Source organism: Diospyros lotus, chromosome 2 (assembly GCF_014633365.1).
Source record: "Diospyros lotus cultivar Yz01 chromosome 2, ASM1463336v1, whole genome shotgun sequence".
Classification (NCBI taxonomy): domain Eukaryota; kingdom Viridiplantae; phylum Streptophyta; class Magnoliopsida; order Ericales; family Ebenaceae; genus Diospyros; species Diospyros lotus.
Window position 1 is genome coordinate 2,211,988 of NC_068339.1, and position 27,993 is coordinate 2,239,980.

Sequence of the window (27,993 nt, forward strand, 5' to 3'; positions counted from 1 at the left end):
ACCCTTTGGAATTTATGTTCACGTCTCGCAACTCTTTTAGGTCCCGTGACTCTCGTTATCCTTTCAAGTCTCACGACTCTTTTGTAGCTTTACCTCTCTTCAAATTTGCAAGGCATATCAAATATAATATAAAATATAATATATTAATCTACAAATGTTATCAAAATGTTATAAACGTAGAAAGAAATAACATTTTCTTACAACATATTTGGTTGAGTATGATAATTCAATAATATCTTAACGATGATTAATATAAATTAGAGTAATGGTATGAATCATGATTGATGACAATATTATTAGTCACGTGTCGCATTTTATTGAAGAAAATGTTAAGTAGAGGAGACAATAACACATGGTCTCTTTAATCTCTTGCAATGAAGAGATAAGTCTCTTGCAATGAAGAGACATCACATGACTAATGATACTCCTAAAATTATTCTACAAATTAATATCATATTCATACGTTACAGTATTAAATATGTCATAATATTATCTCCATTCATAATACTTCATGTATTAAAGATAATTTAATATTATTTAATTATATCACTAATTTATTTTATTCTTAACTTAATTGAACCATAAAATAATTCTTAAACCGAACGACCAAAGGAGAAATTTTGGATCTTTGTAATTACTGTGACCAAACGCCATCGCAATCGTCGTTTGGGCGTTTGTTAGTCACATCATGTTGCCCTTCGGCCTGAAAGGACCCAATCAGACCCCTACGATTTACTTTTCGCTCCAATCCAACGGTCCTCGAACGTCAGTCAGCCAAAATCTGAACACTCTCGGTGGTTCTAGCGGCTCCTCGACGCTTCTCTCTTGCATCTTCAACACCCTTCTCTCTCTCTCTCTTTCTCTGAGGCGCGATAGAAGAAAGGAATCGATTCAAATCGAAGGAGCGAGCGGAGAGCGTTCCACTAAAGTGCGCATGCCTGAATAGAGGCCCTCGCCGGCGCCGATCGACAACGGAGATTCAAATCGGAAGACTCCATGGCCAATTGGATTTCCTCCAAACTTAAGGTCGCCGAGTCCTTTCTCCAACAGGCAAGCCTTTCTCAAACCCCCTCCCGATCCGCTCCAAAGAAATAATCTCTCTCAGTTTACGCTTTATTTATTTGTTGTTTTTTGATTTATTGTTGTGATTTTGAAACGTTTGATCGACAATTCAGATTGACCAGCAAGCGGCGGAATCGTTAGGGAAGAACGAGAAGCCGCGATCTGAGGAGTTGAGCCTTGAGTCCCAAAGGAGAAGCAATGAAGTTGTGCCGTTGAAGGATCAGCTGACGAAGAAGAAGAAGAACACGAAAACCACTGAAACAATCGATTTAGCGGGCAAATTGCGCAGTGACCATAACTTGAATTTGGTTCCTGGTAACAGTGTTAGTAATAGTCGACCAAATAAGGAGGTTAGGGCATCGGCTATAAATGTAAAAGTAAAGCCGTCTTTGAGCCCTTCGAATCCCAAGTCTGGTCTTACCGACAGTGATTGGACCGAATTACTCAGTTCGCCGAGCCAACCAACATCTCCAGTGGTGAGTCGCAACAATGGAGTGTCTGGGGTTCGCGGGATCCGGAAAGATAGTCGGAGGCAGGGGAGTCTGGGTCCAAATTTGCCAGCATTGGAGGGGAAGAGAAACCAGATGGGCCAAAATACTCGTAGCAGGAGTTTGCATAAATCAGAGGATTTGTTGGAAAATGATGTAAACGGCGGGAGGCATAGTGATGGGGAAAATTCTCGGCTTATGGACATGATGCAGAGAAATTCAAAAGTTGAACTGGGAACTAATGAAAATTATTCAGAAGGAAGACAATTGGATTTGAATGGCGCAAGTTCAGAACCTGTAGTGGAGAATAAAAATGAGGCAGATGTAGAAAGAAATGGCTCGTCGGAAACATTTGGGGTTAAGGACCATTCACAAACTGAAGATTCTTCAGTCGATGCATCCATAAAAGCTACCGATAAGGAACATCCGGTGGAAGCGGCATCAGTTTCTGTTGATGGGGTTGCTGATTTAAAGATGGGGATGGGTGATGATCACAGCAGATCCAGGAGTTCGGTTGGGGGACTTACTGCAACCAATGTAGGGCAGGGGAGTTCCACCTCGCTGAAAAGGGAGTCTCCTTCAGTAAGTGATGGGGGGTCAGATTCAGAGACTAGTTCCACGTCGAGCTCTGATTCAGAAAGCCAGCGCGAGAGGGAGGAAAGGAAACAGAGGAGGGCACAGATCCTTGCTGAGAAAGCAGCAGCAAAGGCTGTGGAGGCTGTAAAAGAGCGGGAAAATGTGGTTGCTAGATTGGAGGGGGAGAAACAGAGCTTAGAGAAAATAGTTGAAGAACGGGCCAAACAGCAAGCGCGAGAGGTAATACTTTACAGCATTGAGTTTTTTCAGTATTGTCAACCACTGGATCCATTGAGAAATCTGAGGAATGAGCACTGACAGAGATCTAATTACATTCCTACTGCATATATCTGTTATTTGCAGCCCAGCCTCTTAATCCGTTCCTGAACAAAAATATTGTGGTATTCGTCGCTTATTTGGTGGCCAGTCTCTTTAACATATGGTTAAGTATTCAAAATTCTTATTTGTTTAAGCAATCGTGGGTCCACGCATCACATATTCTAATTAGCATGTCAAGCAACTGATGTTGGCTATTTAGATCTCCATAATCTCTTATTTTAGGATCAAACTCTTTATGTGAATCTCCAAGTTCAAACTTCATGAAGTGGCATGTGGATCTCCATGATCTCTCCTCGTAGAGAGCTTTCCTCTTGACTCTCAAAGGGTCAATCTCATGAGGTGGGTGTACATCTCCATAATCTCTCCCTCCAAGAATCAAAGTCCCTGTGTGGATTAGGCCATTAAGGACACTTGTGGCACATTCTTGGCTCAGCCAAGCAACTCTCTGTTCATTTCTTCATATCACCCACTCATAACAAGGATGCCATGACATCTTCTTAGCTCACCTGAAACTCGCCCCCTCAAGCACTCTACTGACCATCAGAACCTTGGGTGCTCTTCATGAACAATGCTTGCAATACATCCACAACTCGCTAATGGAACACTTTTCCCAAGTGGTCTGTTGCCCATGTTGTTGGTTGCCATGCACTCCCTTTCCCATACTAAGGTGGCATCTTCAGTTAAATTCTCTACTTGCATTCCCTTGTTGCGGATTTCCCAACAGAGAACTAACAATCTTGGTTGAGGCAGCATTTAGAGCTCCTTCAACTAAAAATCCCCAAGTTGTGTTGAAGGAGGTTAGAGTTTAAGGGTTCACCAAGGATAAATACTCCACTGGAAGGATTCTTACCTACGATTGGTTTAGAGGATCCTCACTAGACTATGGTAAAGAGGACACATGATCCATGATGTACCAATGTAGATATTTGGTCAGGATTCATGAGCCTCATAATCCAAACATGATGATGGTGTTCCTCCATTATCGACACCACTCCCACTGTTCTGTTAGATGTCAACTCTTCATCCCAATCCCTCAAAACTATAAATATGGGTTCTGCATCTTTGAACAGCCAAATTCAATAGAACAGCAAAATCCATTATACAAGCAGTTGCCCTTCAATGCTATCAGAATCTCTCTCTCTCTATGTTGACTATCTTAGCTTCTTCCCCACTCCAATTTTCTCGTGCTTGATGCCAGCCATAATTCCCACCATGCATTCACTCTGCCGATGCATCGCTATCATTCACATTACTACTTCCTTTGAGATACACTCTAATTGCTAAGCATTTATCCCAGCTCATATTCTACCACATTTTTCTCCCTGGACTTTCATCAGTCCACACACTGGAGAACCTTTAATGCTACTTAGTTTCCATTTTGGGGGAAAAGAGTTGCTTAATGTAATAATTGACACTAATCAAGGATGTTTTACATTTTGGTTAGTTTAGTTCTATAATTCATCAGTTTTTCTGAGCTTTAGGAACGAAGATATCAAAAGGGCTGGCCTTGGTCCAGTTATAAAATTGTTAAAATAGTCTCTTGAAATGTGGGGATAAAGCTACATATGACTGAGAGAAGGAGTGGGGAAGAACATTGTGCAAAAGTTGGTTGCTCTTGCAGACTTCATGAGATTTGTTTGAATTTTGGGTATAAGATGCTTGGCAGTTCATCTGATGACTGTTTCTGTAAATATTATAAATTATGAGTTTTCTTACATTTTATCATTTCTCTTTGACTCTTGCCAAGTAGTGTATTTTGCATTTAAGACATTTTTCTGTCAATGCCTAATGTGATGCTACATGATTTTCTTGGTTTCGTTATTTTTCATGACCAACATTGTCATGGTAATGTAAGATGATTCTGACAACTTAGTAATGTACATGATAGTGTATGAAGAAAGGGGGTGGGGGGAATGATAAAGAATTTTTCTTTTGGCAGAAAACAAAATGCAGCAACTTGAGCATTTCTTTTTTTAAGGAACGAAAGCTGTGAACAACCAGGAAACAACATTGTGGCAACTGTAAATTAGCTTTTCCTATGCTTTTCAGTGACTAAAACCTTTGAATATCCTATGTAAGGATTCTCATGTGATGAAATCTACTACTTCATCATTTTATGAAAATATTAAAATATGTCCTTGTGAATTTTTCGTTTGATATGTTGTTAGTAAAATATGTCCATGCAAAACTTTTATAAGAAACTATAATTTCCTAGTTTAATTACTCTATGCTTCTTTCTTTAATTTTTTTTGTTTTTATTTTTATTTATTTATTTTTTTTCTGGGGGGTGGGGGGGGGGGGGGGGGGGGGGGGAAGGGGGTGTGGAAGCTCAGATTAAGAAACCCTGATGGATCACTGTCATTTATATTAGATTTTCACATATCAGAGTTCATACTAATATTTTATGGCATTTACAGTGAGTCAAATCCATCAGTTGTGTCACTACCTCAAAAACATCTACTAGGATAATGCTAGAAAATTATTTATTTACTACTTACAACTGAAGTCATTTCTCTTTGATTGCAGCTTCCCATCTCTAATGTTGATATTTTCTGTTTGCACAACCTACCTCTATTTTAGATATACTGTTTTCAACATCTGATAATGATTGTGTAGTTAATTCAACCTTTTGTTTTGGTTTCAGGCATCTGAACTGCAGAACTCAATGATGGAAATGATGGAGGCTGCTGAACTGGAGAAGCAAAAGCATAACAATACTAGAATGGAGGTCCTTGCACGATTGGCTAAACTTGAGGTGAAGTTCTGATTTCAACACCTGCTCTGTTTTCCAGTATTCTTGATTTATTTTCTTGTGTTGTTTTTTCTCTTTTTAGATGTGAACTGTCTTATCCTTTTAAGTGTAACCATATTTGCAGACTGCAAATGCTGATCTTGCTAGATCACTTGCTACTGCACAATGGAAACTGGAAGTAGAGGTAAGATGAGATTTCAGTTCCAATAGGATCTTCTTTTTTGTAGTTCTGCAGAAAACAAGATTCTCCTTTGCTACTACCTACTTTTTTACTTTTTCTCAAAAATGAGAATTTTGTAGACAGGAAAAAGATGGGTGACCCTTGAAAAGGTCATTGTGAAAACCCCTTATCCATACAAAACTCACTGGCCAAAATAAAAGAATTAGAAAGATAGTTGTTTGCTTGTTTTTGAATTCTGGTCATATTTGCTTCTTGATTTTTGAACCTCACTACATATATCTGAGTGCTTTGCAGTTTTGTCCCACGTAAAAATGACTATACAAGTAGAACTGAAAATTGGTTTTTATGTTTGCAAGCATTTAACCTACACTTGCACGGATCTCAGATGTAGTAACATTCTGGTGATTCTCAGGAAAGGTCACAAGTTGCATAACTGCTATTTTAAATTGATGATCAGATAAATTCTCCTTTCTAACTGCTAAAATGTTAGAGGTGAAAGGTTTGTGTGGGTTTAGGCTAATTTCCAATTGTTATGCATTTATGTTTCTGTGGTTATGCTCAGCAGTCCTCATGATACAAGAGCCTTGTTCTTGTCTTTTTTTTCTTTCACATTCTTGCCTGAAGTTATGTCCAGAACAAATGCTGCACAATCTTGTTTGTCTTTCACAATTGCTGCTGGTTAACATATAATGGATGCTCTTGTTGGAGTTAGCCCATGTTTAACACACTTTTCTGTTTTTGATGTTCCAGGATGAATGAGTCTCTATTATTCTAATTGACCATGATAACGTTTTGCAGTGTCTTGCTAATTCACTGGGTTCTTGAATTCACCTTTAATGTTTTTACTGCCAAATCTCACCTTCTAGGCTGCTGTATGCTTATTAAATTCTCGAATTCACCTTTCATGTTTTAATGTTAGGGCATTGAAGTAGGGAAACTCTTGCTCTCAGCTTGTGAAAGTGCTCTTCTATCACATAAAATATAATTTTTTTCCTACATTTGTTTACTAGATTAATCGGTTGGCTGAACTTCGACAACAAATTGAGTTGAAAGAAGCAAGCCATGAAGGTATGCCATTGGATATTTGTAGACAATTGAAAAACACCTCTCCCCCCCCCCCCCACCCCCCCCCCAAAAAAAAAAAACCCCAACGTGTTTATTTTTCTTTCAAAGCATACTTAAATATAAATATTCTTCCTGGACATCTAGGCTTCAATGAGGAAAATTTTAATAGAAGGCAGACATGGAAAAATGAAAATTTTATATAATTCATCTGCCAGTTAATGATTTCTGCAGAAGAATGTTCTAAGTGATGAAGGAGGAGAAGGGAATATAGTGTTTGAAGATACGGTTGTATTTTATAGCTAAGCAGCACGGACAATTCTAAGAGGGAGTCATATAGTGTCAGACTATTAATATGTCAGACGTTGACACTCATCTAATCTTTTGAGTACATGTACTCATCTGAATGTTGTAATGTTTTACTTTCTATTTTTGGCCTGATTTTTCTCAGACTCTTTACAAACACGTATCTCCATTGGGAATAACATACATGTCCATATTACAAACTTTAAAAGATTTAGTTGAAAATCAACCATACCATAAGATGTAATGTGGACTTGATCTATTAGTTTTTCTTCTTATGAGTTTTTTAGTTTCAAGGATTTGGAAGTCTAAAATTTGTTCTTTCTAAAATAGATGATATTAGGAGGATTTTTTCTCCACATTTCTTTCCTAGAATCTAAAATAACTTCTCACTATTTTTTTGTAATAATTTATATACTTATTTGAACATAGAAAAGAAAAAATTGGTACTATTTTTGTGGGAATGTGGAAAATATATATTTATTTATAGAACATCATCTGTAGTATCATAACCTCACTTTTATGCAAATTTCCATGCCAGAGTGTTTGCACCACACTGAATTTTTGTTGTATCAAGGTCTTTTTGTTTTTTTGGTTTGTAGATGGGATAGGCTGTTGATAGATTAGAGAAAAGATTATGAATCCATGTCCATATTTGCCTCTCCAATACAAGGACTGACCACATCACGTAATCAGAGTACCTCATCTGGGTTTTTCTGTTTTACCTCACCATATTCACTATACTATTCTTCTTCAGGTTAATTATTCTCCATGATAATGTACATTGTGAATTTTCTGAATCTCGGTTTTAAGTTGCAAACATCAAGTTATCATGAGAATGTTTGAGACAAGGGAAAACCACTAGTCTGATATGCTTGGTTTATATGTTGAAAAATTTATTTCCTGCTTTCTTTTTACTCTCCTTGTCTTATTTTTCTTATAAGGGTTCATACTTTAAAGCACAACAAAAAACATTAGTGAGGAATTTATATTGAAGATACATCCATAGTTAAAATTTATTAAGAGGACAACCAATACTTTATGCAAAGTTACTTTATTATGGCTTACCCTTTTTTTTTTTTTTTTCAGAGCATTAAAACAATTATAAACTACTTGTAGATGTGCTATGTTCCCATCCCCTGTGATACTGTGATGTTCATAAATTAAAATTTTGAATTTATCTGACAATTCAACACCATTTAATGATAGGCTATTGATAGATATTATATGAAAATAGATTACTGTAGAATGACTAATGTCTTTTTATTCCTCCATCACCCCCCCCCCCCCCCCCCAAAACAAAAAAAATGCAGAGATTAACTAGTCTTATTGGGTAATAGTGGTCCATGAGCTGTTGAAATAGATTATTCTTGTTACTAGTTCTTCTTACACATTCTACTTACAACTTCAAATTACAAAAAAAGATAGTCTGAAGAATTTAATCAACCTAGATTTTCTCATGGTGACTCTACCTCTCTCAACCACCTCATCTCGTCTATATGCTTGATATGTTTGTCCTGTGCACTGTCAGGTCCCGAGGGACTGACTTAGGAATTTAGAGAGTGGAAAGGAGAAAACAGAAAGAATAAGGGAGGAGTAAGGAAGTAGAGAGAGAGAATTCAATGGAATAGTGATAATATTTCTCAATGCCATTAACGGAAGGGAGAGAATCCTTATATAGCTGGGATTCTCTCTCACAAGCTGTAACAGATTACAGCTATAGGGAATGTACAAGTTTGAATAGCAGCAACAAACTTTGTACTACTCCCTCAGCAGCAGCTAACTAACTCTTGCCTAACTCGTCCCTCACTTACATTTTATTACCAAATCACCCTTATACCCCCACGGTACATGACATTACCCCACCCATCAAAACATTTCTTGTCCACAAGAAATATGGAGAAAGCTGGCCACTCGCGGAAACTGGTTCAGAATGTCCGGCAGATACTCCCACGTGTTATCTTCGAAGTGATGATCAGTCCATTTGATGAGGACTTGAGTAATTGGCGCACCTTGTCTGTAAATTACTCTTTTATCCAGTATAGCTATAGGTTCCCGGAGAGGAGCTTCAATGTGGGGAAGGTTTGGTAGGATAGAGCTTGCTGGTTGTGCCCCTACTGCTTTCTTGAGAAGGGAGACATGAAAAACTGGGTGTATATTGGATCCCTCTGGTAATTGCAAACGGTAAGCTACTGATCCTATTCTTGCAATCACTGGAAAAGGTCCATAGAACTTTGGATGCAATTTAGAGCTGGGATTGGGAAGTAGTGACCTTAGGTGTCCTGGTTTCAGCTTAAGATACACAACATCACCAACCTGGAATTCTCTCTCACTCCTCCTTTTGTCAGCAAATTGTTTCATCCGATTTTGAGAAGTAGCCAACTCTTCCTTAATCTCCTGCAAAGCTTGCTGCCGTTGCTGTAAGTATACGTCTAGGGATGCCACTGTTGAGTGATCAGCCAATGCTGGTAGAAGTGGGGGTTTGTAACCATAAAGGGCTTCAAATGGGGACCGTTTGATGGCTGGAATTATACCACCATTGGGCCAGTGGAAGCCATTTGTGCCAGGTCTTGGGTTGAAGGAAACAAACACACCGAAGATACATTTCTAAACACTGATTAACCCTTTCGGTTTGTCCATCAGATTCTGGGTGGTATGCACTAGACATCTTCAGTTTACCCATCAATTCCTTCCACAGCCGGCTAGTAAAGATTTTATCTCGGTCAGAAACTATGGCTTTGGGTGTTCCATGCAGTTTCAGTACTTGGTCTAGGAATATTTTGGCAACCTCCTGGGCAGTATATGGATGAATCAGTCCCATAAAGTGCCCATATTTGGTAAAACGATCCACAACTACCATGATGCAGTCTCGGCCTTCTGATTTTGGCAATCCTTCTATAAAATTAATTGAAATATCTTCCCATGGCCCCCCAGGAATATTTAGGGGTTGAAGTAATCCAGGTGGCACTACATTTTCTGGTTTGCACTGCCTACAAGTGTCACACCTAATCACAAACTCCATAACATCCTTCTTGAGTCCTGGCCACCGAAAGAGTTGCTTAACTCGATGATAGGTGTTCACAATACCCGAGTGTCCCCCTAGAGGAGAGGCGTGGAGTGCCTCTATAATTCTCTTTTTTAGAGCTTCCTCTTCCCCAATCACCAACTTCCCTTGGTGTCTAATCATCCCATTACTCAAAGTGTAGCCTGGTTTAGATAAAGGATCCACGGCCAGCTGCTGTAAAAGTTCTCGGGTTTTATCACTTGAGAAATAACTAGCAGCGATTTCTTGGCACCATTCTGGAACAATGGTTGAAATGACTGTTGTACTTCCCTCTTCAAGACATCTGGATAGAGCATCGGCTGCAAGATTTTCTTTCCCCTTCCTATATTGGATTACATAATTCAAACCCATGAGCTTAGTCATCCCTTTGCGTTGTAGTTGAGTATGCAGCTTTTGTTGTAACAAGAATTTGAGGCTCTCATGGTCAGTCTTGATTACAAAGCTTCCTCCCTCAAGATAATGTCGCCATCTTTCCACCGCCATTAGCACTGCCAACAGTTCTTTCTCATATATGCTCAATCCGAGATGTCTTGGAGCAAGGGCTTGACTGAGGAAGGCTATGGGTCTACCGTCCTGAACCAAGACTGCTCCAACCCCATTGTTGCTGGCGTCAGTTTCTAAAATGAACGGTTTGTTAAAATCAGGTAATCCTAGAGTGGGTACTTCACCCATAGCCTGCTTAAGTTTGCAGAAAGCCTCCTCAGCCGTATCATTCCACTTGAATCCATCTTTCTTCAGTAGGTTAGTGAGAGGCCGACTGATTATACCATAACCTTTAACGAACCGGCGATAGTATCCGGTTAACCCTAGGAATCCTCTTAACCCCTTCACATTTTGAGGCCGAGGCCAATTTACCATGGCAGTGACCTTACTTGGATCTGTGCTTACCCCTGAACCGGAAATAATATGCCCAAGATACTCAACCTGTTGCTTGGCAAAAGTACACTTTGACTCCTTAACATATAGCTTATTGATTCTAAGGACTTCAAAAGTAATTTTCAGGTGGCTTAGGTGTTGTGCAAAGGAGGGACTGTAAATTAGAATGTCATCAAAGAATACTAGGATGAATTTGCGCAAATATGGTTCGAAAATTTTGTTCATTAACGCTTGAAAAGTTGCGGGAGCGTTAGTTAGGCCAAAGGGCATTACAAGGAATTCATAATGCCCTTGATGAGTGGTAAAAGCTGTCTTGGGAATGTCTGTAGGCCGCATCCTAATTTGGTGATAGCCTGATCGGAGATCTAACTTGGTAAAAACGGAAGCATTGGTTAGTTCATCAAGGAGATCTTCCACAATTGGGATGGGAAACTTGTTCTTGATGGTCATAGCATTAAGTTGACGGTAGTCAGCACAAAACCTCCATGACCCATCCTTTTTTTTAACAAGCAATACAGGTGATGCAAATGGGCTATGGCTGGTTTGGATAATGGACTTCTTTAGCATATCTGTTATGAGTTTTTCTATCTCAGTCTTTTGTCTGGGTGGGTAACGATATGCTCTTAGGTTTACTGGTTCAGTATTTGGCTTCAGATTAATGGCATGGTCATAGGGTCGCTCGGGAGGTAAGGAACTTGGTTCAGAAAAGAGGTCCTTATAATCAATTAGCAGTATGTTAAGGGAGTCAAGTTCATGTAGCTGCCATGGACTATGGGTGGTGCTGCTCAGTGTGCGCGCCCGCTGAAGTTCCTCTCCTTCCTCCCCGAGGGTAACACCCATGGTATGGATAGAAAATAGATGAGCCACCTGTGATAACTTGCTCTTGAGTATCCTTTGTAACCTCTTACCCGAGATACTTTTGCATACTCCCACCTCTGGTTTGCTCGTTAGAATCTTCTTGCTGCCATCTTTCTCGAAAGTCACTTCCATTTTGTTGAAATCGAAACTGATTAGACTGACTCCCTTTATCCAATCCACCCCCAGCACTACATCACAGCCTCCTAGCTTGAGCAACCTCAAATCAATTGAAATTTTTTCTCCATTCATCTCCCAATGGAAATCCCTACAGGCGGACTGACTCAACACCTTGCTGCCGTTTGCTACTGTGACTGACAATGGCAGTGAAGGACTGACCTTACATCCCAATTTTCTTGCCACAGCTTCATCCAAGAAGCTGTGAGTACTCCCACTATCGATGAGGACCATAATCGGATTGCTATTGACCTTTCCTTCAACCTTGATAACCTTACTATGGTTAACCCCCTTCAAAGCATGCAGCAAAATCTCTCCTTGATCCTCCTTCTCATTTTCCGAAAGTTCTTCTTCTTCCTCCTTGTCCTCGTCTTCCCCTTCCAACAACAGTAGTTGCCTCTTGCACTTGTGGCCTACGAAATATTTGTCTCCACATTTGTAGCATAGGCCAGCTACGCGCCTCTGCTCCATCAGACTTCCTCCTTGGGCGGAAGCGGAGTTATTGGCCGGTAGAGCCAATACACCTCTTCCTTGGAACCCACCTTCTCTGGGTGGCAACCTATTTCCAGCTTGCCAACCTCCCGTGATCACCCCTTTCGCCGAATTCCTTTGTTTCTTGGTCATGGCATCAACGATCATCTCCTGTAACCTTGCACTCTCGGCTGCCTGTTTCACCGAGTGCGGTTGCATCATCTTCACCATGGGTCTAACTTCATCCCCTAGACCACTGATGAAGCTCGAGACGTAATACTCCTCGGAAAGCTAAGGATTGTGTATCATCATCAGCGATCTAAGCTCCTCGAATTTTTGCTGATATACCCGTATCGTTCCTTCTTGTTTGAGTTTGTTAAACTCTTCGATAATGTCCCGCATGCACTTATCTCCGAACCTTACACACAAATCTTCTACGAACACACTCCAAGGGCTCCCTTCCTTGACCACGAGCCACCCTTGATACCAAGCTTCTCCCGTATCATTCAGGTAAGCTGAAGCCATGGTGACTTTCTGCTGTTTTGGAATTTGATATAGGGAGAATACTTGTTCGCACCTTCTCGACCACCACCTCGGATTCTCTCCTTCAAATAAAGGAATCTCAAGCTTCAGTGTGGGATAGTTCGGATGGTGTCGATGGGCCGTTACTCCCGGTCTCCGTTCCCTTACATTTTCTCCCATTGTGTCCGTATCGAACTCGAACTCCGACGCTCCTCCTGGTCGAGGTTCTACCCCTACTCCTGGAAATATGGGCTCCGTCCGGTCTCGCGGAGGAAATTCAGGAGATAGCCTCAATGGCTGCTGTTGAGTGAACATTCGCACGATCATTTGCATTTGTTCCATCATTTGCTCCCGAAAGAGAGTGTTTTGCTCACGACTCTCCATCCTCCAACGTTCCATTGCCTGGTCGATTCTGGAATCGACTCCCGCTCCAATCAATAGTTCCAGTGATGCCACTCGGTTCTGTACCTCCGCTATGGCTGTCGTCGTCTGTTGTAGCTGCGTTTCCATCTGCTTCATTCTTGTCCCATCTGCCATGGTGGTTGCTCGACGCCCAAGAAGGATGCTCTGATACCAGAACGTCAGGTCCCGAGGGACTGACTTAGGAATTTAGAGAGTGGAAGGGAGAAAACAGAAAGAATAAGGGAGGAGTAAGGAAGTAGAGAGAGAGAATTCAATGGAATAGTGATAATATTTCTCAATGCCATTAACGGAAGGGAGAGAATCCTTATATAGCTGGGATTCTCTCTCACAAGCTGTAACAGATTACAGCTATAGGGAATGTACAAGTTTGAATAGCAGCAACAAACTTTGTACTACTCCCTCAGCAGCAGCTAACTAACTCTTGCCTAACTCGTCCCTCACTTACATTTTATTACAAAATCACCCTTATACCCCCACGTTACATGACATGCACAAAGAGGGAAAAAAAAAAGAAGTCATAAGAACATAAAACAACATATTCAGCCTTTATTCTACTATGTAGGGTCGGCTACATGAATTCTAGACTTTCATGTATTTCTGTCTTTTATCATATTTTCATTTAAGCCCATACACTGCATATCAAACTTTAATATCTCTCTCAAAATCTTCTTGGGTTTGCCTCTACCGCTTTTTTTGACTAATTGTTCCATTTCATCAACTCTCTTCACATGAGCGTCTCTTGGTCTTCTTCTCTCATGACCAAACCATCTTAGTCTAGTCTCTCTCATCTTCTCCTCGATTGGCATATGAAGAGAGATTTTTAGTTGACTCTATGCTGGGCACTTCAAACCTTTGAATATGGTTTGGCTTACAATGGGCTATGCTCTGAGCTGCTAATCAGAAGTGTTGCATACTTTCCTTTGGAGGTGGTATACTCATATCTCCTTACCATAATTCTTAAAGGTGGACGTGCAGTACACCTGAGGCATCTGTCCATCATTTGAGTTCTTTAGCAATATAATTATGCTTTAATTAATACTTACAACAGTTTGAGTCAGTGCCTGTAATCGTTTTCCCCTTCCAATGAGCAATTTCCCTTATTAGAAGCTGACAGAATCTTGTTAATTGTTTAGAAATGTCAATATGAAACCAAAGAGAAACAAAAATGGAACTACTGCTGTTAAGTGTGGCATAATATTAGTTAAGGATATTACTGATACTTATCAAGCTGGATTGATACATCTTTTAAATGAACAGCATATCAAGCCTTAATCCCATATCTTCTATACCTTATAACCCATATCATTTCAGACTACCTTAATCGTTCCCATAGTTCTAAAAGGTGATAGGCGCATCAAGGCACAAAGGGTTTTGGAGCCTAAGGCGCACGAGGCGAGGCGAGGCGTGTCTTTGTGAAGCGAGGCGTTTCTTTTAGAAAAAAAAAACTCAAAATCTTATAAAATCATAAACAACTATCAAATTATCAATAATAACACATGCATATCATTCATGATTCATCATCTTCAAATTCTAAACTAACAACATCAACGTTGATTCATTCATCATGCAAATTCTAAACTAGAAACATCATCAAAGTTCAAACACAAAGTCTCAAACTCAAACAAGTACCAATCATCATGCAAAGTTCTAAACAAATACATAAACACTACAAATCCACAATCAATAAACACTACAAGTCTACAATCAATAAAGAAGTTTTAATCAATCATCATTAGAAAATCATCAATATTAAGGTCAATATCTTCATCATCCCCTTCAATCACCCCTTCATCTTCTTCTTCCTCTCCCAATTCTTCTCCCTTTTCCAAGTCTTCATCATCTTCGGTCTCTGGAACTGAAGATGATGAAAAAAAAAAAAAAGACAAGAGTCAGTGTGTAGAGCCTAATTACCACAGCGCATATTACCCTTGCGCAGAGTTAGTACGCAGATGGTTAAACAAAATTGGCCACTATATGTCTATAAAACCTAGGTTAAACAGAAAAATTCACTAAAAATTGTCTATAAATACCTAGGTTTCATGAGGTGCGCCTCACGCCCCGGCGCCTTGCTGGGCAAGGCGAGAGCGCCTCCTGAAAAAACGCCTCGCCTCAGCCCAGTTGAGGCGCCTTGCGCCTAGGCGCGCCTTTAACATCTATGATTCGTTCCTCAAACATTTTATCTTCAATAGGAGCCACTCCAAATTTAATATGAATAATTTTATTTCTAATTCTATCTTTTTATGTATGGCTACACATTCATGTAACATCAACTTTGTTTTCCTCAAATTTTACATGTTAGGTGCTTTACTGCCTAATATTTGTGTCATATAACAAAACTGGTCTTGTAGCTATAAGATTTTTCTTTTAGCTTTAACTGAATCTTACTGTAATATAAAAAGTTTAGACACATTTTTCCATTTTAATTATGCATTGATTCTATGGATAATATCCTCGTTAATCTCTCCATCTTTTTAGATGATTGATCCAATATATCTTAGCTGATCTTTTATTGGATTGATATATCTCCTATTGAATTCTTATTTTGTCAACATCAAACCAAATAGATACAAATGATAACATGTTTGCATTAACATACCAGTTCTGGGCTTCTTTTAGGCTGTCTTTGGGACTCATTAAAACGCGTTTTTCTTGTAGAAATCAGGAGGAAGATATCAGCTACTCATGATACTGGGAGCCAAGTGAGTAATTTCTTGAAATTGTTTTAGTGAATAACCATGGGTTATGAAGACTTGCTAACTTATCATTTGTCTATATTCCTTGCATTGTTAATCAATTGAATCTTAACCAGATTGTTGGTCTCTTTTTGTTTTACATTGTCAGTTAGTTGCATCAAAGGGAGTGTTATTTGAACGTGAGATACTCGAGACAGAGTTGTCTTTTGTAACTGAGAAAATTGGAAGATTGCAAGAGAAGGTAAGGTCCCTACTTGATGCTGATATATGGCAGTACTTTCAAAAGGACATTACATAGTTCTCTAGGTTATATTGTGGTATTTGATAAACTATAAATGCTTGGATGTCTAAGCATATTGCACCATTTTTTGCGATGTGGCTTGAAGGTTAGGGATTCCAATCAGGATCCTCCCAGATACTTTTCCATTATGCATTTGGAAGATCTATGTCCGGAAGAAGAACATTAAGATAGTGCCACCAATCATAAAAACAGAACAACATTAAATGCAATTTACTGAACTTTAGATACTGAAGTGACATACATGTGTTATTTTTCCATTTTATATTTTTCCAGTAAAATTTTTCTTTATAATTTTAAAACAAAACAAAAGAACAAGGATCAGACAAATCTGGAAGCTATGTACTAGACTCAATATCAGCTTTAGGGGTGATGTAATCAGCACGTCCAATATGCATGCTGGCTATATTAGGCCTAGTTCTAGTCATGGATCTGATTGTGTAAAAGATATACAACAGGCAATTGGTGCATATAATAATGGGCCTTTATCCTCGAATTTCTCTTTTGCTTAATATAGCTATTTGCTTCAATTTGACATGCAGATAAATTATTATTACTATTGTTATTATTATTTGACACAGGCAAAGACATTGGAAGCCAATATTGAAATGACCAGGAAAGATATGGAAAATCCAACTGAAGTGGAATTTGAGCTCAAAAGAAGACTTGGTCAGCTGACTGATCATTTGATTCGAAAACAAGCTCAGGTTTGATTTCCATACATTGACTTGATTTGATGTGTCAATTTCAGTTATTATCTAATTTGTTTGTTTGAAGACAGAACTCATAAAATGGATCTTGATGTGAAATATATGCATTGCATGAATATGTGGATTTTGCTTGGGCATGGGTGTGAGAATCTAAGAAGCATTGGTACAGTTATAAGCACAGATTTGAATACGATTCACCAACAAGATGAAGCATGGGTAAAAAATGTACATTGATACTTCAAAAAGATAAGGACCTGTTTAATTGTAGAAAACATTTTCTTATTTTCCAACTCCAATTTTCTATCGAATCAACTAACAACTCCAATTAGAGAAAACAGGAAACTCAAGGGGCCTGTTCAGTTGTAGAAAATATTTTTTTGTCACCTCCAATTTTTTATTGAATAATTGAATCTCCCAATATAAAATAGAAAACTCAATATTCTTTTTTTTTATCTTTATATTATGAATTGGAAAACATCAAAAATTAATGTTTTCTAAATTTTCTGAAAATGAATGCTTTGACTTTCTGAAACATAAAATGTTAGGGTCTGTTTAGTTGTAAAATTGGTGTTGAAAAATTAGAAAATATATTCTACAACTAAACAGGCCCTAATATTTTCTGTAACATCTGAAAATAATAATATGAAGGCATTTATGCATACAGTACCACTAACTACTAATCTAACACAAAGATAACATTAAGTTCATAATAATGATTGCAAATGAAAATATTGAAAATAAAAGCCACTTCAACATGAAAATACTGCTTAATCTTTAATGACAATAATATATGCATTCAGACTTTAAAAAAAAAAAGTAACTATTGTAGTTGAGAATCTTGAGATTGTAATTAAATTTCAATTTTGTGTTTAGTATTCCTTACACAAAACTTACTGCATCCACATATGTCACCAAAAATAGAGTTCTATAAATTCTAATAAAAACCTAATTGTCTCCCAAGGTGTCCAACTCATGAACAGGCATATTTTATGTGTTTGTCTAACCTATAAACAAAATGAATGTAACATCCAAAATGAAGTGTTTATGCTTACCAAGTGAGAAACTAAATTATTGAATTAGATACAGTTATCAAGTTTACGAAGGCACTAAAGAGTACCTCAAAAGGCAGAAAAATATATTGGAGGCTAAAATATTGGAAATAAATGTTCTTTTCCTTTTTTTCAATTGATTGCTAGCTAAGATTATCAAGTTTCAAAATCTCTGGAAAGTGAAAGGAAACAAGATTAATCTTCTTAGGCATGGAGACACAGAGCATATGTCCAATAGCCACTTAAAGAAGTTAGTGGGTGTTGCGAACAATGCTTAAGGTCATTTGGTAGAGGGATCTTCCATTATTTCAAAATCTCTGGAAAGTGAAAGGAAACAACATTAATCTTCTTAGGCTTGGAGACAGAGCATATGTCCAATAGCCACTTAAAGAAGTTAGTGGGTGTTGCGAACAATGCTTGAGGTCATTTGGTAGAGGGATCTTCCATTATTTCCTGATAGCTTCTGGTTGAGAGGCTAGTGATTAACTGATAGTACATTCATATTCTACTTTGGGAATGCTAACGAATGAATCAACTAATCGCAGGCTAAAGACATAGGGAGCAACCATACTGGTTGACTTCATTAGTGATTTTAACTGTTTTTAATCTGTAACTCGTCAATCACATTTTTACTAGCAACAATAATGACTACAAATTCCACTAAGCCAAATTCATAGAATTTTCTGCTAATACTTGTGGAAGGATGCCTCCTAGGAAATCTTCTCGGCCTTTGTTCTCAACAAAATACATTAAACTTCTACACTTCCATGTTAATTAAACATTGGTACAGCAGTCTTTCATTCTTCATTCCTCATCTGTTACTTCCTTGGGAAGTAAAGCCTACCGTCTGCTTTCTAGAAGGGTCAATAAATAAACCTAACAAAAAAAGAAACCATAACTACAGATCGTACACAGGACACATCCTTATTCTCCTCTTTGTTCATTTCCGCCTTGTCCACTCCATGGTTTTCTCCCTCTTTCTTTTTCTTTTACTTTTTAGATTTTGACTATGTATTACTGCACATGCACTCGAGTAATCATATGACCTTTAACCCAAGGAATGTTTTGACTTGTACAATATGAATAAAAAATTATTGTGTATGCATTGATGCTGAGGATATTCACAACACGACAACTGTCTAGGAATTATACATAATCCGGTTTCTGGGTTTATTTCTCAAGTTTTTTTTTTTTTTCTATATTTGAATGGAATGTTTTGACATGCTAAAGCTGCCTAAAAATAATAATATAGTACAGGCTACATCTAATTATGATGAGAAAAGGGTCCCCCCCGGGGGCGCGGCACAGGAGAAGACTTTGTGACTAGTTTTAGGAAATTTTCAATGTCAGGTAGTGCAGGTTAAAATCCCAAGAAAGGGATGGCCAAGCTTACAGAAATAAAAGATTAAAAAAAAAAAAAAAAAGGTTAAGGGGAAGGCCCTCTTGATACACCTGCTCAAATAATTGACTTCCAGAAAAAACAGGACATTGTCTAAGAAAAGTGAAGGGAGACAAAGTACATCAGGAGAGTTTTAGAAATGGATATTTGTTTACAAGTTGTACAAAGCAGAAAATAGCAGTGGTCTTCCATAAACTGGCCTTCTAATTTCACTTATTCTGTCAGGTTGAGGCACTGTCTTCCGAGAAAGCCACACTGCTGTTTAGAATCGAGGTACATCATTATCGTTGTTAGATCTATATTAGTAAATGATCTGCAACTTTATTCTTAGCCCCAATCACTTGGCCCTTTCTTCAGGCTGTTTCAAGGTTATTGGATGAAAACAAAGCTGCGCTAAATGGTACCGATATCCCCAGTGCTTCTTCATCGAGGGATGATATCGAATCAGCAACATGGGAATTCCCCGACACAAAATTAGGTCCGCTGTTTGACGGGAGAATCCGATCTGGTCGGGAACATTTAGGATCATTGGTTCGGCAGTTGGATTCCGTTTTTTGTGCAGGCTCTGTATTTCTGAGAAGAAACTCATCTGCAAGGCTGTGGTCTCTTGTTTACCTGGTTTGCCTCCATTTATGGGTGATCTACATTATAATGTCGCACTCCCCAATCGCAGATGAGACAACTTCAGGTGCAGTTTTCTCCTTAGAGAACATCAATAAAACAACTGGGGGGGTCTGATCTTTTTTTCTAATGCCTGTTGTCGGTTGTCTATTGTTTTTACCTCGTGTATTTGCTGAGGTGTTTGCCTGGGATGTAATATTGCAGTTTTCCCCAGCTTATGAACACATTGGATAACTGTATTTACTTGTCCATGTGAAGAGGAAGTAATAGTCAGTATAACTAGGTAGAATTTAGAAATGCACTAATTTTATTGTTTTTTTTTTTTTCAAGTTCCATAGACCATGACGTCGGGCTTTGGGAAACAAATATTAGGCCCATGGGAACTAATCTTAAAGACTGTATTGGCCCTCGAGGTACTGGGATTAGGCCTGGTGTTGGGTGAAGGTACGAGTTGGCCTGATACCAGGCCCAGTTGAGTTGAGCCCCGAGCAGGTGTTATTGTCCGAAAAAAAAAAAAAGGGCCTGGATTTAGGCCTAGAGGGGCCTAGTTTGCCTGATATCGGGCTTAGTGGCCGCTAATTGGGCCCTGGAAAACTATAATTGTCCCAAAAACTAAGATTGGGCCTAGTGGCAACGGATCGGGCCTTGAGAAAAAATTATTGGGCCAAAATACTATCTGGGCCCATGTCAATGTTTTAGGCCTTAAGAAACGATTATTGGGCCGAAATACTCTGGGCCTCGTGTCCACGAATTGTACCTTGAGAAACTATTCTTGGGCACAAAAGCACAACTGGGCCTGTTGCTAGGCCTAATGACCGAGTTGGGCCTTGACAACAATTATTGGGCCAAAAACTAAGACTAGGCCTAGAGTTGGGCATAGTGCGAATTGGGCCTTGAGAAACTATTAATGGGCCCAAAACTGGGCCCGGCATTGGGCTTAGTGGCAATGAGATTAGGCCTTGAGAAATGATTATTGGGCCAAAATACTGTTTGGGCCTGGTGTCCATTAATTGGGCCTTGAGAAATTTACTGGGCCTGGCTTCAAGGGCTTGGGACTTGACAAACTATTATTGGGCCCAAAAACTACAAGTGGACCCGTTACTAGACCGAGTGACGAGTTGAGCCTTATCAAACTATTATTGGTCAACAAATAAGACTAGGCCCAGCGTTGGGCTTCGTGCCAATAGCGCATTGAGAAACCACTATTGGGCCATAAAAATAAGATTGAGCCTGACGTTGGGCTCAACGGCAATGAATTGGGACTTGAGAAATTAATATTGGGTCAAAAAACTAAAACTGGGTCTGGTGTTGGGCGCAGTGGCAGCGAATTGGGCCTGGAGAAACTATTATTGGGCCAAAAAGCTAAGACAAGACCCGGCATTTGTGTTAGTGGCAACGAATTGGGCCTCAATAAACTATTATTGGGCCTCATGGACTCAATAGCCCACAAAGTTTTGGCCTAAAATACCATGACCTGATGATGGACCTAGAGGGACTCATTCAGCCCGATTCTGGGCCAACTGGGAATTGAAAAACTATTATTGGGCCTTACGGGCCTGCCCCAGCCCATTAACTAAGGCAAGACTGAGTCTAATTCGGGCCCAATAACTAAGATTCGGCCCAACCACGGGGCTTAAGGAACTGGGCAGGCCACTTAATGGATTTTGGAGAACTTAGATTAAGCCATTAATAGGTTCCTTTTTTAGTAAGATTGGGCCTCACTGGGCCTGCAGGACTAAGGTTGGCCCAACCAAAACCGACGAACTAATACTAGGCCCAATATTGGGCTCGAGCACAATTTGAGTTATCACATACAGTATGATAAAAAAACTAAGTCCAATTCAGATCCAACCTCCAACCTATCCCCGTTCAGTAAAACACCTTTCCCTATGAATTGTTGGTTCATCTAATTCTGTAATAAATATCCATGGAAGAATCATGAGAACTGAGTGAGGAGATAATGTGCCATGCTTGAAGAAGGCAGCAATGCTGTTATCATGCACCTTCCCAATTGGTAGGGAATTAATTAGGTCTAAAAGAAACCACCATCATAGTAGCAGCTTCAAATATACCATCATCTGCAGTCTTCAAATGAAATGATCAGCATATCAGGGTGCAATAGTCAGTTGTTTTTTCAATTTACCTGTGTTTCGGTTACAAGGGTGCCTTCAACAGAGAGACAGGATGAAACCATTAAGATGGAAATAATTACAGCTTTTTGTCGGGCAGTGCACATGAATGAAACAGGAAGGAAGCTAAAAATTGTGACAGGGTTAGTGTGTCTTCGATCCACTGCTTCTCTGTCTGCTGCTTGTTCTACTCCTTGCACAGACATCCAATGAATTTACAGCAAATTTATTAAAACACAGATAAATCTAAAATGCACAAATGAGCAGGCATCAACAGTTACATGCACTACAAACGAGCATTAGCACAAGATCTGAGACAATATTTAGCAATATTTCTTTCTAAATGAATAGCAAGATAATTGGTTAGCTAGCCCCAGTGAGTAAACGCACCCAATATTTGGAACTTAAACTAATATAAGAATGGACCAGGAGATATCTTCTGTATGATTCACATTGGCAGCATACAATGATATTAGTGTTCGACTAATTAAAAACGACAGCAATTGGCAGTTAATCTGTATACCTCATGCACTGGTAAACTGGAACGCATCATTCAAAGAGGTACAACCAGTGGAAGTACAAACTTCAGGCCTTCAATTTTTTCCTTAAATGGGCAAGTTAAAACAAATTGCGTTCTTCCCTATGTTGGATACATAGAATGCCAAAATACCATAAAACTATTTGGAAAGGCTAAGGCAAATAATGAGGCAGAAATAGGATTCTTGTATCTCTGGCCCACAAAGGAGTCTTCTGAGTAAAGCAAATTAAGTCACATTCCTGCTGTTAAAAATTGTGGAACTATATTCTATTTGTATAAACATTATTCATGATGAATTTGAACAGCAACGAGGCCAAACATAAATAAATAACATGATTAATATGACTAGAATTGCAAGCATAATATATGCCTTGACGAAAGAGATTTACCAGTTTAGCAATCCTTGAGGCAGATGTCGACTATACATAGGTAACTCAAGGAGAAAAGCTTTTTTGAACCATGATGGCAAGTTCCCATAAACTACAGGCGGTAGTGGAATCAGAGGGCTGGAACAGAAACAGTGCCACACTAAGTTCTACGTTTCAGATAACCTTTGAATAATAAAAACAACATTAAAAAAAAAAAGAACGAAGAAGAAAAAGAAGAGAAAAGCTACCTGGTAGTACTTTTATATACCCTGTACCCATCCACATTGCCAAACTTTTTATCTGCTGATGCCTGCGTCCATCACAAATCGTCACAGATGGTAAAGATGATTGTGATATTAAACCATGTGAATAGAATTGTACCTCAAGCAACGGTATGCCACTGACAAACAGAAGCAACAAGGTAAGGAATAATGGTCCAAGGACAACAAGCCACTCACCACCTTCCAGCACTGGTGTAGATGACACAAAGACCCCCCACCAAAGGAGAATCTGCAAAATGCATGTCAAAACATGTAATATGAACTGAGATAAGGAATTGCTCCACATGTTATTATAAAAAGCCCAATAAGGCACATAGGATTTATCTCCAGAATTACGGAATGACTGTGCAATGCATAGCCAGCTATGTTCCCAGATTAACTAAGGCCACTAGCTAGGATAAAAGTTGATATCTGCAGTATTTTTTCCCTGTGCACCAGATGCAATGTGACAAATATAAATAGCCCACAGCTGGAGTCAGTTTTACTGTCACATCAGAAGCTTAAAATCAAGGTGGTAGCGTAGCTAAAGATTGCACAGTTAGTGGCATTATATCCTTGATCAGCTGTTGCACCAATAAAATAAATATCAACTAAGACGAACACTGATTTAGAATATAGAAAACATAGACCATATTGAACTCTTAATATTGTCTGAGAAATTTTCAAAAAGAATCCAGCTTGAATCAAAAGCAAATGAGGGCTCACTAGGTGCTAACCTCACCAAAATAGTTTGGGTGACGAGAATATTTCCAAAGTCCAACGCTGCACCATTTTCCTCTATTTTCTGGGGAATATTTGAATTTCAGCTTTTGTTGATCAGCTGTAGCTTCAACAATGATACCAATGGACCACATAATCCACCCAATGATGTCCTCAGCTTGAGGAGACGGATGTCTGTCGCTTGCATTCACAATTGTCACAGGTAAACTCACAGTCCAGACCCAGACAGCCTACCAATGTTTAAGAGAGACTGATTACAAACTAGGTCAACTATTAGGCTAGAACCTGCATGAACCACAAACTTGAGCTATGGAATATCTAATGATCAAAAAAGGGGACATGATACCTGAAATATCCAGAAAATAGCTAATTTACCCAAATTCCCACGCATTTCATCAAATCGCCGATCCTCTCCCCATTGCAAAATCCTACCAAAATGCAAAATTAACCACCAAGACTAAAGTTAATCTCAAACTGATATTTCTAAAGGTTTCTTCCAAGATCTATATCACACTAGATGATGATGATGATCTCACACATTAAAAACCAAAACAAACATGACACATGTATTGGTGATTATTACCAGTAGTTCTTTATTTCATTGTTAAGCACCAGTACTCACAACATAAGCATAAGCTGTTTTGGAGATAAGCATTGCTGAACAATGTGATCCAAAACTCTTTACCAGACTAAGCTTCTGAGCAAGGTAACATCCAGAAAGGCACACTCTTAATCACTATCACAAATTAAATGCAAATGAAAAGATAAAGGTAGATGCACTATTATCCCACATTAAGTTCCAATAGGAAGTATCCTTACAAAATCTACAGCAGAATTGTTTCTTCGAGTAAATAACTTTATTGTAGAACTAAATAATAAATAACAAATATATAAAAGATAAGAATACATTTCTGAACCCGCAAACTAGTACATATTTCAATGAAGTTTGCTTAGAAAACATCCAAAGCCCTGCCTAAAATATACATATATATATATACATGTCTATATTAATTTATTTCCAACAATATCCATTGGCATTTATCTCTTATTTTCAATATATGGGATCGAATTGGTATAGAGAATAAAAGCACGTAAATTACCATCAGAATTCCAAGAAATTCATATACAATAAAATATTAAGGTGTTCAAGAAGCGCCCCCAGTCTCCTTTCTATTGCAAAAATAATCCTTTGATATTTGTCAGTTCTTATAGCTTCCTGATTTCATATTATTAAAAATTATGAGAAACCTAAAACTGCTGGAGCAAGAAAATTGCAAAAGATGAGCTGAAAAGAAGGGAACAAGATACGGGAGATTCCCAATGAATTGCAAACTTTACTCTGAAATTGGAGAAATTGTAACTGTGGCACAGTGCAAGGATAAGGAAAGAACTGGCAGATGGTTTATTCAATGGTAAGCAACACCAACAAAAACGTCAGTAACAAAGAGCATTCCATTCAGAGATATTGGTATATTCAACAGCCTGACTTCATAAAGTGCATGTACTAGCCAGGGCCCTAAACAACAAATACCATCCAACAATGATAGGAATAGCTATTCTTTTTTTTTTTTTCTTTTTTTTTTTGGCTGAGGGTAAAGGAACTAGGGAAGGGGAACACTAGTACTGAAAAGCATACTGCAGGGAAAATGCAACCAAAAACAGAAAACACAACTTTTCATGCACAAATAACAACACAAGTCTTGATCCCACTAGGTTAGGGTCTTACCTCATCAAAAGAAATAGTCCCAGCCGAAAACCCCATATTACTACCAGCGAAGTCAGGACAACCTAAAAAGAGAATAATAGGTCAATACCAAAGCTTCCTGTGTCACACTGTCAGGTAATACTTCACAGTACACTTTCATGGGACCCACTTTTTTTCTTCATCAATTCCCATGAATTGGTTTATAGTGCTACTCCAGCATCAATAAACCAAAAAAAAAAAAAGCATTGAAATTTTGATAAAATGAAGAAAACCAAGTTTAAGCTTTACTAAGTTAAAAGCAATAAAAATCACAGCATGAAACTTTCAAATCCACGCCAAAGTGAAAATAGCATGCTTCTTCTTCCTTTCAATGGCTCCATTTTGTTATGGAACATGAGAGCAAGAAGATAGAAGCATTATGCTAGAATATATCATAATATCCCACCGAAAAATAAAAAGAAGAGGAGAATATTCTTTGGCACTAATAGTCAAACTTGTCAAAGGGTGTCAGAATTGAATTCTGACGGGGCAAATTCTCCTTGAATTGAGGAGAATTAGGGAATTGAGGGGGAAGAACAGAGAGAAAAGAGGGGGAAAATGAGAGTTAAAGAGCGAAGAGAGAAGAAATGGCGGGAGAGGTGTATTGATAATTCTCTGAATGCCTTTGGAGCGGTATCAGTGTGACTTATATACTGATCCGGCTTCCAAAATAGGCGCCAATGGCCACTCGATCAACAATTATAAAATAGTTTGAATTTGAAAATTAGGCCTAACTGCCCAACTAATATTCCTGTCTATTCAATCACTCAACTAATTACAATTCACCCAGCTATTCCACTACAATCCCATGACAAAGGGGTATTCCCCATATAGAATACATATCTCTAATGTAAATTTTACTATTGTACTTCACATTTACCAATACAACAAAGGAGTAAACATCTAAAGAAGATTCCATATGTAGAAATGGAAGACAAAAAAATACCTGTCTAAAGCTCCATAATCCTTTTAGAACCAGAGTCAATATAGCTAGTATTACAAAATTGGTACTTCCTAGCAGAAACAACCACAACAAACCAACATAATCACAAGAGGGTAAAATGGAACTGATATAAAAGTTCATTAATAGAACTACAAGGTAAAAGTTAAGAACAGTTGACTTTTACCTTGTAACGGCATCAACAGTAATTCAGAATTAATGCAGTTGGGAGTCTTTCTCAATTTGAATTCATTCTAGAAATAGGATTTTCATGCTAAAGAATAAACTAAACGAGTCATGGATGAACCCAAGAAACTTAATAGTTATACTATTAATATAAATAGGTGAATAACAAAAAAAAAAAATGGCATACTTTTGCCTAATTTTCAAATCTATTCAGAAATTTCAATTTTATCAATTCACCTACTAATTTTTTAAATTTGTTGTAAAATTATGTTGCCATGAAGACAATTTTAGTAAGTTATTTTGTGGATGAATGTTACAGATGTTGAGTTATGTGACTAGAGTATATTAATGGATTATATGATGGAGTTAAATTGTATCACATGTGACTAGGGAAAAAATATTTTCCCTAAACAATGAAGAGGAAGAGAGTACCGGCGAAATCAGTAACTTTGTCGAACTTGAGAAGCGCAGTGATTACGAAGAAGAAGAACTGATAACCAACCTGATCAAACAACCAAAGAAACCCCACAATTCGTGTAAACAAACAAGAACATCAACTAAAACTCAAATGCACACACATATATACAGAGAGAGAGAGAGAGAGAGAGAGAGAATTACAGTGACAATGGCAGTGAGCGCGAGAAAATGAGAATCGATCACCGTCCCCATTCGCTCCTTCCTCTTCTTCTTCGCCTTGCTACTGAAGATAAGACCCAAAAAGTAGGTTTTGTATTGTGAACCAAGCAAGCAGTCCTAAATATAAATACTACGAAGGGCCGTTATTCCTATTGCCAGTGCGGGAAGTATTACAAATGAAAGGGAAACATTTACTTACGAAAGCAGGTTCGTCTGACCGACTTAAAGCAAAAAAACGGATGTTCCCATTGGGTTGGGGGAAATCCATTTGAGCCTTGGCAATAGCGTCTTTTGAATCCATTTTGACTTTAGCCTTGTGGTTGTCATATGAACACCGCGTCGTTCAGAGGAAAATTTTTGCATTAAAAATTAATAGAAAACGATTATAATTGACGATTTAAGATGTGTGTGTAATATTTGGTTTAGACCGTGTTTTTTTAAATTAAATCATTAATATTGGTTTATCTATTTTTTAATACATGTAAAGTTTTACAATTATTAAGAATTTTTTTAAAATTAATTAAAGAATA

At 38.3% G+C, this 27,993-nt stretch overlaps 2 protein-coding genes across 5 annotated transcripts; one reads left to right on the top strand and one right to left on the bottom strand.

Annotated features, from left to right (window-relative positions):
- Nucleotides 1-841: 841 nt before the first annotated feature.
- Nucleotides 842-20,238, top strand: LOC127794286 (golgin candidate 2). Its single transcript, XM_052325266.1, has 10 exons — nt 842-1,050; nt 1,176-2,366; nt 5,110-5,220; nt 5,342-5,401; nt 6,409-6,466; nt 15,807-15,850; nt 15,993-16,085; nt 16,724-16,849; nt 19,526-19,573; nt 19,658-20,238. The coding sequence occupies exons 1-10, from the start codon at nt 997-999 to the stop codon at nt 20,036-20,038; spliced, it is 2,166 nt and encodes a 721-aa protein (XP_052181226.1). The 5' UTR covers nt 842-996; the 3' UTR covers nt 20,039-20,238.
- On the bottom strand, nt 14,796-27,732 carry LOC127794287 (uncharacterized). 4 transcript variants are annotated; one of them, XR_008021597.1, is made up of 11 exons: nt 27,446-27,631; nt 27,260-27,329; nt 26,648-26,715; nt 25,684-25,745; nt 24,304-24,385; nt 23,954-24,187; nt 23,338-23,466; nt 23,205-23,266; nt 22,978-23,094; nt 22,065-22,243; nt 14,796-15,006 (listed from the first exon to the last, which is right to left on the bottom strand). XR_008021597.1 is itself a non-coding variant. In XM_052325268.1 (11 exons), the coding sequence occupies exons 2-11, from the start codon at nt 27,494-27,496 to the stop codon at nt 22,195-22,197; spliced, it is 924 nt and encodes a 307-aa protein (XP_052181228.1). In that variant the 5' UTR covers nt 27,497-27,527; nt 27,663-27,732; the 3' UTR covers nt 21,948-22,194. The 4 variants fall into 4 exon arrangements, 3 of the variants coding, with proteins under 3 accessions (XP_052181228.1, XP_052181227.1, XP_052181229.1); XM_052325268.1 differs by lacking the exon at nt 14,796-15,006 and adding an exon at nt 27,663-27,732 and having other exon boundaries at nt 21,948-22,243; nt 27,446-27,527; XM_052325267.1 differs by lacking the exon at nt 14,796-15,006 and having other exon boundaries at nt 21,948-22,243.
- Nucleotides 27,733-27,993: the final 261 nt, after the last annotated feature.